This window comes from Apodemus sylvaticus, chromosome 8 (assembly GCF_947179515.1).
Source record: "Apodemus sylvaticus chromosome 8, mApoSyl1.1, whole genome shotgun sequence".
NCBI lineage: Eukaryota > Metazoa > Chordata > Mammalia > Rodentia > Muridae > Apodemus > Apodemus sylvaticus.
The window spans coordinates 75,044,808-75,056,943 of NC_067479.1; the positions used below are offsets into that span (position 1 = coordinate 75,044,808).

The window sequence follows — 12,136 nt, forward strand, 5'->3', positions numbered from 1 at the left end:
ATGTATTTGGCTTATATTTCCACATTGTAGTCCATCATTGGAGGAAGCCAGGACTTAAACAGGGTCGAAATCCTGGAGACAGGAGCAGACGCAGGGCTGGAGAGCTGTAGAGGGATACTGTTTATCATACTGCTTAATGGCTAGTTCAGCCTGCTGCGTCAGTCCAGGTCCACCACCACTCCAATGGGCTGGGCTGTCCATCACAAAGAAATTGCCCTCTAGCTGGATCTTCTTGTTTGTTTGTTTTGTTGTTGTTGTTTCCTTTGAGTTTTCAAGTCAGAATTTCTGTGTAGCCCTGGCTGCTCTCACCCCACACCCTAGAACTCCCAGGCTTGCCACAGCTACCACAGGCTTTGCTCCCACAGCGACAAATCACCCAAATGATTTGTCTACCCTGAGCTCTCTTGCCACTGCATTCATTCTATTTCTTTTTCTCTCTGCTCTGGACTCTTCTAGATGTCTCCAGATATGATCTCTCTGATTTCTTATTTACAATACCCTGCCCCACCCCCACTAACGCAGGGGCTATTTCAACGGTTTTTATTTCTACTTTTCTGTCTTCTTTCTTTCTTTCTTTCTTTCTTTCTTTCTTTCTTTCTTTCTTTCTTTCTTCCTTCCTTCCTTCCTTCCTTCCTTCCTTCCTTCCTTCCTTCCTTCCTTCCTTCCTTCCTTCGTTTCTGTTTTTGATTTTTGTTTGGTTTGGTTTGGTTTTGAGACTGTTTTTCTGTGTAGCCCCGGCTGTCCTGGAGCTCTCTCGGTGGTTCGGGCTGGCCTGCAGTCTCTCCCTGCATCCCTCCTTCCCTCAGTGGCATACCCTGTCCCTTACCCTTAACCCTCCAGCCCAGGTCTGGACTGCTCTTCCCCCAGCTTATCTTTCCTATGTAATCCAGCCATTTTGGCTACACCAGTCCTTTAAAAACCCATTTTTTTCTTGGCCCAGGCCCAGTCAGGGGCTCTCTCTTGCTCCCCCTGCTCCTCTCCCCTCATAATGGCCCAGCTCAATCTGGTCATGTTTACTCTGGAGCCTTGGAGACTCCTCTTAGCGTCCCCCACACAGCAAACCTTCTCCACCATAGCTAGGAACAGTCATGTCCTCCTTTTTAATCTTTTTTCATTCAATGCTAAATCAAGATTGATGCCCTAAACTAAGAGTAATCTCTGAGTTGGCTTGGTGATGCAGGCCTTTACTCCCAGCACTGGATTTAACTGCAGGTCAGTCCTGTAGTTATTTAGGGAACGTTACCACACGAGGAAAAGCAGGACCACTAGAGTGTGATGACCGTTTGTAATCCAATCTTGGGGACAGGATGCTTGAAGTTCCAGCCCAGTCAGTTTATATAATATATCCCTGTCTCCAAAAAACAAAACAAAACAAAACAAAACAAAACAAACAAACAAAAACCCCAACCAAGCAAACAAACAAAAAACAAAAGGGGCTGGGCTGGGGGTGGGGTGGGGTTGGGGGTTGAGTCTGGACCCAGGAGAGATGGCTCTGCAGTCAGGAGCTCTGGCTGCTTTTCCAGAGGATATGGGTTTAATTCCCAGCACTCACACAGCAGCACACAACTGTGTATAACTCCAGTTACAGGGGGTCTAAGACTTCCACACCAATGCATATAAAATAAACTTAAGGCCGGGTGGCGGTGGCACACCACCTGCCTCTGGCTCCTGGGCCCTGATATCAAAGGAGTGTTCCAGGATACCTAACCCCCCCTTTAAGTATTTATTTAAGTTTGTTTGTTTGTTTGTTTATTGTTTTTTCGAGACAGGGTTTCTCTGTATAATCCTGGCTGTCCTGGAACTCACTCTATAGATCAGGCTGGCCTGGAACTCAGAAATCCACCTGCCTCTGGCTCCCAAGTGCTGGGATTAAAGGCGTGTGCCACCACCACCTAGCTAAGGCCAGCATTTTCTATATAGAACAGCAGTTTTCAACCTGTGAGTCTCCACAGATATTTATATTAAAATTTATAGCAGTAGCAAAATTGCAGTTATGAAGTAGCAATGAAAATAATTTTATGGTTAGGAGTCATCACAATATGAGGAACTATATTAAAGGGTCACAGCATTAGGAAGGTTGAGAACACTGACATAAAGGGTTCTAGGCGGTTAAGAGCACTGACTACTCCTCCAGAGGTCCAGAGCTCAATTCCCAGCAACCACATGGTGGCTCACAACCATCTGTAATGGGATCCAATGTCCTCTTCTGGGGTGTCTGAAGACAGCTACAGTGTACTCACATACATAAAATAAATAATAATAATAGTTTTTTAAAAGGGTTCTAGGCCAGCCAAGCTTACATAATTAGACCCTGTGGCTAAATGTTTATCAATCCTTTCAGGCTAGAGAGATGGCTCAGCATTTAAGAATGGTTGCTGCTCTTGCAGAGGACCAGAGTTCAGTTCCCAGCACCCGCACTGGACAGCTCACCACCTGCAGTAACCAGGGATTCCCACAACCTCTTCTTGCCTTTGAGGGCACCTCCATGCATGCACACAGACACGTGCATATAAATAAAAATAAAATAAATCTTAAAAAGAAAACACAAAAACAAAAGTAATTTTTTTTAAATCCGCACTATTATGGGTGACTGCAACTTGTTTACCAAGCCCAGGTTCACCTTCGCTCTAACTCCCCCTTAGCCAAGAGTTCCTGCATGCCTGAGTGTAGAATTAGTCCTCCACTCTGGCAGCACCAAATTTAGAGCAAGCTCCTACTCTCTTGGTCTCTCCCTTAATGACCTAACCAAGCACAGAGGCTCCCATGCACATTTACTGAGCTGCCTTTACTCCCTGTTGCAGTGTGCATTTTCTCTGTGCTCTGCCTCTCTGAGCTGTAACATGTCATAAATTCAACTTGCTCAACTACATGTATGAGCAGGGGATGGTGCACACCTATAATCCTAGCACTCAGGAGACAGAGGCAAGCTGATCTCCATGGGTATGAGAGCAGCCTGGTTAATATGATAAGTTTCAGGCCAAAGCCTATATCAAGATCCTGGCTCATGGGGCTGGAGAGATGGACCAGTGGAGCACTGACTGCTCTTCTGGAGGTCCTGAGTTCAAATCCCAGCAACCACATGGTGGCTCACAACCATCTGTAATGGGATTCGATGTCCTCTTCTGGAGTGTCTGAAGACAGCTACAGTGTACTCATATATAATAAATAAATCTTTACAAAAAAAAAGACCCTGGCTCAAAAGAACAAACAAACAAACAAACAAACAAAAAGCCGGGCAGTGGTAGCTCACACCTTTAATCCCAGCACTTGGGAGGCAGAGGCAGGCAGATTTCTGAGTTTGAGGCCAGCCTGATCTACAGAGTGAGTTCCAGGACAGCCGGAGCTACACAGAGAAACCCTGTCTCGAAAAAAAAAAAACAAAAAAAAAAACCCCAAAAAACCCCAAATCACCTGCACGTATGTTACTAATGTTGATCTTGGTTTTTAAGGCCCTGATACTAGTCTTTTTTTAGAAAAATATTTATTTTTTCATTTTATGTATATAAGTATACTGTAGCTGTACAGATGGTTGTGAGCCATCATCATGTGGATGCTGGGAATTGGACTCAGGATGTCTGCTTGCTCTGGCCCAAAGATTTATTTATTTTATGTAAGTACACCGTAGCTGTCTTCAGACACACCAGAAGAGGGCGTCAGATCTCATTACGGATGGTTATGGGCCACTATGTGGTTGCGATCCACTATGTGGTTGCTGGGATTCAAACTCAGGACCTTTGGAAGAGCAGCCAATGCTCTTAACTGCTGAGTCATCTCTCCAGCCCCCCCCCCCCATACCAGTCTTAAAGATAGACTTCAGAGTGCTCATCTGTCTCTGTGTGTATCTTCCTCCAACCATTCTCTGACTCCTGCTTTGGTGCACCCAGAGATCCATCTTTGAATACCCTTACCCTTTTGGGCAGTGGTGGCGCACACCTTTAATCCCAGCACTTGGGAGGCAAAGACAGGTGGATTTCTGAGTTTGAGGATAGCCTTGTCTACAGAGTGAGTTCTAGAACAGCCAAGGCTATACAGAGAAACCGTATCTTGAAAATCAAAAAAGAAAGAAAGAAAGAAAGAAGGAAGGAAGGAAGGAAGGAAGGAAGGAAGGAAGGAAGGAAGGAAGGAAGGAAGGAAGGAAAGCCCGTAGCCTGAGATCACTTATGCATGTCTATGGAAGATTTTGGAGTTAAGGGCTTAGCTCTGCCACTTACTATGTGTGATCATAGGCAGCTTATGTAGGCACTCAGGTCTCCTTCTGCTGTCATACTAGTAAATGAGTTAGCAGATGTAATAGTAAATCAGTTCATCCATGTACAGAACATGCAACATACTTGTATGTAGTAGAGTCAACTGATCCTTACTTTTCAAAGGAGAAATTCCTCTTCATAGTTGTGTCTATCCCCTTGTTCTGCCATGAAGTTACCATTCACCCTGTCTCCATGCCCTCTTGCAGCCAAGAAGGAGCCTAACTTGTCTCTTGCTCTGTGTACTGATTTGCTAATCACAGGTTACCTGGGCTGCTCTGTGGTCTCTGGTCAATTATGAGGTATGTAGCAGAAAAACAGTAAAGCAATAGTGTCTGCAAAAATATTTTTGGGGAAAAAGAGAAGGGCTGGAGAGATGTCTCAGTGGTTTAGGGCACTGACTGCTCTTCCAAAGGTCCTGAGTACAATTCCCAGCAACCTCATGGTGGCTCGCAACCATCTGTAATGAGATCCAATGCCCTCTTTTGGTGTGTCTGAGGACAGCTACCCTGTACTCATATACATAAAACAAACAAACAAACAAATAAATATTTTTAGACCTAACATCCTTGATGTTTAAGTTATTTTTGGTATATACAACTAAGTAACACATAATCCTTTCAATTTAGCATGGAGAATGTGGTGTCATTTTGAAATTTTAAGAATTCTGGGTACCTTCTGCTTTTATCTCGTTGCTTTGGACAAAGTTCCTTCACTGACATGGGCTCTTCATGGAGGTGAAAGCGTCTGTAGTTCAGTTCCTTTTGGTTCATCCTACCCAAGTGTGACTGGGCCTTTGCATTCTTACCTGAAGTCCCTGAAGAGAGTAATTGGAGAGTATTTTTACATGCTTTCTTGTTTATTTATTTCATTTCATTTATTTATTCATTTATTTTTAAGATTTATTCATTTTATGTATATGAGTACACTGTAGCTGTCTTCAGACAGAAGAGGACATCAGATCCCATCACAGATGGTTGTGAGCCACCATGTGGTTGCTGGGAATTGAACTCAGGACCTCTGATAGAGCAGTTGGTGCTCTTAACCTCTGAGCCATCTCTCTAGCCCTATTTCATTTATTTTTAAAGAGTCTCTGGCCTGGTATGGTTGTACAAGCATTTAATCCCAGCACTCAGGAGGCAGAGGCAGGTGGATCTCTGAGTATGAGACCATCTTGGTCTACAGCGTGAGTTCCAGGACAGGGCTACACAGAGAAACCCTATTTTTGAAAAAAATAAAATGGTGGCCCGGGCTGGAGAGATGGCTCAGTGGTTAAGAGCACCGACTGTTCTTCCAAAGGTCATGAGTTCAAATCCCAGCAACCACATGGTGGCTCATAACCATCCTTAATGAGATCTGATGCTCTCTTCTGGTATGTCTGAAGACAGCTACAGTGTACTTACATATAATAAATAAATCTTTAAAAAAAAATGGTGGCCCATGTCTTTAAGCCTATGTCTCCAGAACTCAGGAGACAGAGGCAAAAAAGTTTCTCTGGGCCAGGCTGTGGTGGCACATGCCTTTAATCCCAGCACTCTGGGAGGCAGAGGCAGGCGGATTTCTGAGTTAGAGGCCAGCCTGGTCTACAGAGTGAGTTCCAGGACAGCTAGGGCTATCCAGAGAAACCCTGTCTCAAAAAAAAACCAAAAAAAAAAAAAAAAAAAAAAAAGAAGAAGAAGAAGCCAGTGGACGGAAAGGCTTCCACGCCCTTCCTGGCTGGCTTTATACAACAAATACAGTATGCTTGTAGAAGCCCCAGGAGCTTTGTTTGTTTGTTTGTTTGAGACAGGGTTTCTCTGTTTAGTCCTGGCTGTCCAGGAACACAGAGATCTACCTGCCTCTGCCTCCCAAGTGCTGAGATTAAAGGCATGTGCCACCACTACCCAGCTAAAATATTATAAGAATTTCAGCAACTGGTGAGATGGCTCAATGGATAAAAGCACTGACGGCTCTTCCCAAGGTCCTGAGTTCAATTCCCAGCGACCACATGGTGGCTCACAACCATCCCTAACTCCCATTGGAGGGGATCTAATGCCTGTTTTGAGCTTCACAGCACTGCATGCATGTGATACATGCACATGCTTTGTACACACATACACATATGATTAAGTAATATTTAAATAAAATGAAAATTTAAGAAAATGGCTGAAAGAAAACAGTCACCACTGTGAAGACTGTCATGGCAGACAAGGAATTATTTCAATCAGTGAAGAAGTCCATATGTAGGCACTGGATTTACCTACCTTTCAACAGAGGAATCAAAACTCTGTCTCTAACTGGCAGATCCTCTGGTACGTGATCCAGTAGATGCAGCATCACCTCAATAATCAGGCTGTAAGACAGCCTAGAAGACACTAAACAAAGGAAAAATCTTCATGAAATTATAACTTTGGACTGTCTTCTGCAGGATCTCCCTACCCTAAATTGCAGTAGGAATTTCCCAGTACTTTGTGATAGCATTTGACATGTCATACTTCTATTTGTGGTTGTGTGGACCAGTGGAAGGCCATGCATTTAGTAATGACACGGCCTGGAACTCACTTCTCTTTACCTCCCATGTGCTGGGATTAAAGGATTGCACCAACAGACTCAGCTTTTTATGGTTTATGAGTGGCGTGTCTATGCCCTGAGTGTGTGCCCCTTCAGGAGCACAGGAATGCAGATGGCTGCCTTGTTGGGATTGGAGGAAATCTAGAAAGAAGCATCTCCTTGGTCTTATTAGAAGCAGGATGATAAGTTTAAGGTCAGTTCTGGTTACATAGTTAGGCACTGTTTTAAAAAATGATAATTAAGCTAGGAACGGTGGCATATGCTTTAATCCCAGCACTCACTTGGGAGATAAAGACAAAGTGATTCTGAGTTTGAGGCCAGTCTGGTCTACATATTGAGTTCCAGGGCAGTCAGCTATTTAGAGAGACCCTGTCGATCTAAAAAATAAACAGCAGCAGTAGCAACAATAACAAAACCCACCACCACCAACAAAGAAAGTCAAGAGTCTCTCTCCTTTGAACAAATGATCAATAGAGGCAAAGTGTGGCATTTTGTTTCCCCTGCTATTGGTAAGTGGGGGAGAGTGCAGAAGAGTCTGGGTATGATGGTACAGTCCTGTCAAGCCAGCTGCCAGGAGAACACAGGAGGATAGTCATAAATTCTGGGCTAACTTAGTCTACATAGTGAAGTCCAGGCTAGCCAGGGGTATACTGGAGACCCATCTCAAAGGGAAAAACAACAAAGGAGTGTGGAGGAGACAACAGTTGGCTCAGCAAGGGTGGAGGTCCAGGGGCCGGGGAGAGGCATGGATCATGCGGACACCAAAGCCTTGACAAGGACTTGGTTATGGGATAGACCTACGAAAGTGACAGGATTAAAGATGACTTGGTGGATACCTCCGAGGCTGGTGATAGGAGACAAAATGAATACACTTATTTTGCTCTTCTCAAAAGCATCAAGGTGAAAAATGAGAGATTATAAATATACATTAGATATAAACTTACAGTCCTGGCTCCTTCCAGAAGTTTCTATGCAGTTCTTTGCCCTGGATTCTCTGCTGTCTCTAATACCCCTGCTGCCAATCCTCTTGTCCTCCTGCTGGCCCAAGGAGACACTAATCCAGCCAGGCCTTTTAGCTGTTAACTCTTTGTAGCTCTGTTTTTAGCTTTCTTTCTAGAGCAGACTGTGCTCTCTCCTTATCGTGTTGAACTTGGAGAGACAGCAGAGAAAGCATTGCTCAGCCCAGGAACTTCTCCGCCAAAGCTGAAGCTGAAAAATACATGTTGGGCTTACGGTTAATAAAAATGAGTTGGTATGGGAAAACGACATTTCCATCTGTTGGTAAAGGACCAGGTGTGGGATCCCTTGCCTATAATCCCAGGACTTCTGCTGAAATAGGAGCAGTGAGTCTGTAGCTAGCCTGGGCTACATAGCTATTGTCTTTAAAAAACAAAACTGGAGCCGGGCATTGGTGGCACACACCTGTAATCCTAGCACTCTGGGAGGCAGAGGCAGGCGGATTTCTGAGTTTGAGGTCTACAGAGTGAGCTTCAGGATAGCCAGGGCTATACAGAGAAACCCTGTCTCGATAAAACCAAATCCCCAAAACCAAACCAAACCAAACCAACCCAACCCAACCAAACAAACAAAAAAACAAAAAAAAAAAAAAAAAAAAAAAACCAAAAAAAAAAAAAAACAAAAAACAAAAAACAAAAACAAAACAAAAAAAACAAAACCCAAACCCCCAAAACAAAACAAAAACAGAAAACCAAAAATGGCCAGGTGGTGGTAGTGTACACCTTTAATCCTAGCACTTGGGAAGCAGAGGCTGGTGAATCTCTCTGAGTTCCAGGCCAGTCTAATCTACAAAAAGAGCTCCAGGACAGGCAGGGCTGTTGCACAGAGACATCATCTCTAAAACCAAAAACAAAAAATCAGTCACTGGAAGGCCAAGATAATGGGAAAGGCGTGAGTCTTGAGGTCTCTTTAAGGAGAAAAGACCCCACGGGTGCCTTGTCCCTGCCTCAATCCATGGCACCCAGCTCCTTCTCAAGCGAAAGATGAATGAGATAACTTACTATTTCCCCACTAGAGCTTACGGCAGCCAGCTTCCTCCATCTGGCTGCCTTTGTTTGCTTTTGATTTTCAGGACAAGGTTTCTTCTCTGTGTAGCCCTGGACATCCTGGACCAGTCTGGCCTCAAACTCAGTGATCTGCCTGTCTCTGCCTCCTAAATTCTGGGATTAAAAGTGTGCTTCACCAGCCCTGGTTGCTCCTCGTGGAGACAGGGTTTCACTGTGCCACCCTGGCTGCCTAGGACTCAGTAATGGAGTCTGAGCGAATTCACAGAGACTACAAGTGTGGGGTTAAGGCCTGTGCAAGGCCTGGCAACGCTCTTTTTCCTTTTATTTTCTTTCTTTTTGTCTTTCCTTTAAATTAGTTTCTCTACATAGCCCTGGCTGTCCTCAAACTATGAGACCCTGTCAAAAGAGGAAAAAAAAAAAAGCTTCCGTGTGTGAATTTTATAATGGCAGGCTATAATTTTATATTTTTGTAATTAATTTTAATATATAATTATATATTAACATAATAGATAATTTATATAATTAATTTTATATTTCAAAGCTATAATTTTATATTTTATATTTCCACCCTGTAAGTTCGCATAGTATTTTTCTTATAACATTTAGATGCTTGCTCAAAAGTCAGTCTCTGCTATCCTAAGAAAACACTAGTGACATGTAAATATCAATTAAAAAGCACTTTGTATGGGGGCTGGTAAGATGGCTCAATGGTTAAGAACACTGTCTGCTCTTCCCAAAGTCCTGAGTTCAAATCCCAGCAACCACATGGTGGCTCACAACCATATGTAATTGGATCTGATCCCTCTTCTGGTGTGTCTGAAGACAGCAACAGTGTACTCACATACATAAAATAAATAAGTCTTTAAAGTAAAAATTAAAAAAAAGCACTTTGTACAAAGATTAGTTACAAGAAAAACTGTCAGAGGATGAAATCTCATACTTCGGAGCAAGAAGCGCAGACGGTGAATGTGTTAAAGAGGGGTTAGCTTATAAGAAGCTGGACTTAGGACGGTGAATGTGTTAAAGAGGGGTTAGCTTATAAGAAGCTGCATTTAGGACGGTGAATGTGTTAAGAGGGGGTTAACTTATAAGAAGCTGGATTTAGGTCATTGCTGGGATGAAAGAGACCAAAGGAGACAGAAGAAAGAGAAAAACTTTAAGCATAAAAGGAAACAAAAATGTAGCTGGGGAGATGGCTCAGTTGTAAAGTGTTTGATACACCAGCATGAGGGCCTGAGTCCACTCAGAATTCACGTCAAAGCCTGGTGCCACGGCATGGACCTATGATCACAGTGCTGGTGGAAAAAAAATTTATTTGTCCCACTAGATAGGGTTTCTCTGTCTGTGTAACCTTGGTTATCCTAGAACTCTGTCAGCCAGGCTGGTCTACATCTCACAGAGATTAACCTGCCTCTGCCTCCTGATTACTGGGATTAAGGCATTTGCCACCACCCTTCTAAAAAAGGTTTTTAAATTAAAAATAGCTAGCTTTAGCTGGTGTGGTGGCTAACCTTGGAAAAAGAACAAGAGAATCTCTGAGTTAGAGGGCAGTCTGGTCTACGGAGTTCCAGGAAAACCTGTTTCAAAAAACCAAAAATGAATGAATGAATGAAACTAGCCTTTCAAAAGCCCAAAATTCCACAAATCTCCCTCACTTTGGAAAAAATTTGGGGCAAATCTTTTGTTTGTTTGTTTTGTTGTTGTTGTTGTTGTTTTTGTTTTTCGAGACAGGGTTTCTCTGTGTAGCCCTGGCTGTCCTGGAACTCACTCTGTAGACCAGGCTGGCCTTGAACTCAGAAATCCGCCTGCCTCTGCCTCCCAAGTGCTGGGATTAAAGGCATGCGCCACCACTGCCCGACGGGGCAAATCTTTTAATCTTCTCCACCTGGTAAATCATTTACCAGGTCTCTTAGAATCTGCCCAGGCTTGAAAGGTCAGAACTCATCTTTGTCAGAATAAAAGCCAAGACTAGAAGTGGCAACACAGTCATTTAATCTCAGCGAGCTGAGGGCAGAGGCAGAAGGATCCTTGTGAGCAGGTGGCCAGCCTGGTCTACATACTGGCTGCATAGTGAGACCACGCCTAAATAAATAGCACAGAAAAACAAAGCCAACTTCCTGCTTGCTAGTCTGCTTTGGATTCGGGTGCACCTCCTCCACCAAAGCAAACTACAGAACTGCTTTGCCTCTGTTTGGGAGCTCAGTCAGAAGAGATTATTACTTGTTTCTAACACCGGGGCCAGCAAGCCTAACCAACTATTGAGCTCCCATTTCAGTAAGTGAAGTCAGGTGGATTACCTTAAATACCACACACCTTAATTTATTATTAAGACACACCTTAAATCCCAGCCCTTGGGAGGCAGAGGCAGGTGGATTTCTTAGTTCGAGGCCAACCTAGTCTACTGAGTGAGTTCCAGGACAGTCAGGGCTACACAGAGAAACACTGTCTTGGAAAAACAACAAACAACAATAACCAGGCTTACCCTGAGAAGGGCTCAGTGCCACACTGGAATCCTGAACACCCAGTGTAGTCACCAGCTGACTAATAAAGACTTTGTACTGGCTTAAAGGCATGTCTGAATAGTCTTCTCAGACAACTTTGGCTATCTTGGACCTGTAGATAAGGCTGGTCTGGAGCTCAAAGATCTGCCCGCCCCTTTCTCCAATGCTGGGACTGAAGGCCTGCGCCTATGCCTAGCTTTGTGTCTTGCTTTAATTAAAAATGCTAATAATGATAATAGTAGACTTAGGGCCACTGGGATGGCTCAATGGGTAGAGGTGCCTGCAGCCAAACGTGCTGACCCTAGTTCAATCCTTAGGACTCACTGGTTGTAAGGGATGGACTAACTAGTACAGGTTTTGTTCATTTGTTTGTTTGTTTACTAGTGTGCTTTCCAAATTAAACAAAATGTAAAATAGGAGCTGGGCAGGGTGGCTCTAGGCTTTGATATCGGCCCTAAAAGGCTGACAGAGCCGGGCGTGGGGCGTGGTGGCGCACGCCTTTAAGCCCAGCACTTGGGAGGCAGAGGCAGGCGGATTTCTGAGTTAGAGGCCAGCCTGGTCTACAGACTGAGTTCTAGTACAGCCAGGGCTACACAGAGAAACCCTGTCTCAAAAACCCAACCCCCCCCCCCCAAAAAAAAAGCAGACAGATCTTTCATTCAAGGTTAGCTTACAAAGTGAGTTCCAGGACAGTCAGGAGGGCTACACAGACAAACCCAGACTGGGGAAAGAGAAGAGAGGAGAGGAGAGGAGAGGAGAGGAGAGGAGAGGAGAGGAGAGGAGAGGAGAGGAGAGGAGAGGAGAGGAGAGAAGAGAA

The 12,136-nt window shown here is 44.1% G+C and overlaps 1 protein-coding gene across 1 annotated transcript in view; it reads right to left on the reverse strand.

Annotated features, from left to right (window-relative positions):
* The window catches only part of Rpgrip1 (RPGR interacting protein 1), a 61,962-nt gene that overhangs the window by 48,201 nt on the left and 1,625 nt on the right, over positions 1 to 12,136 (reverse strand). The window contains exons 2-4 of the mRNA XM_052191549.1: positions 7,739 to 8,003; positions 6,488 to 6,598; positions 4,920 to 5,061 (exon numbers count right to left, since the gene is read on the reverse strand). Of these exons, the coding sequence (XP_052047509.1) occupies positions 4,920 to 5,061; positions 6,488 to 6,560 (215 nt within the window). The 5' untranslated portion in view covers positions 6,561 to 6,598; positions 7,739 to 8,003. The remainder of the gene's footprint in view (positions 1 to 4,919; positions 5,062 to 6,487; positions 6,599 to 7,738; positions 8,004 to 12,136) is intronic.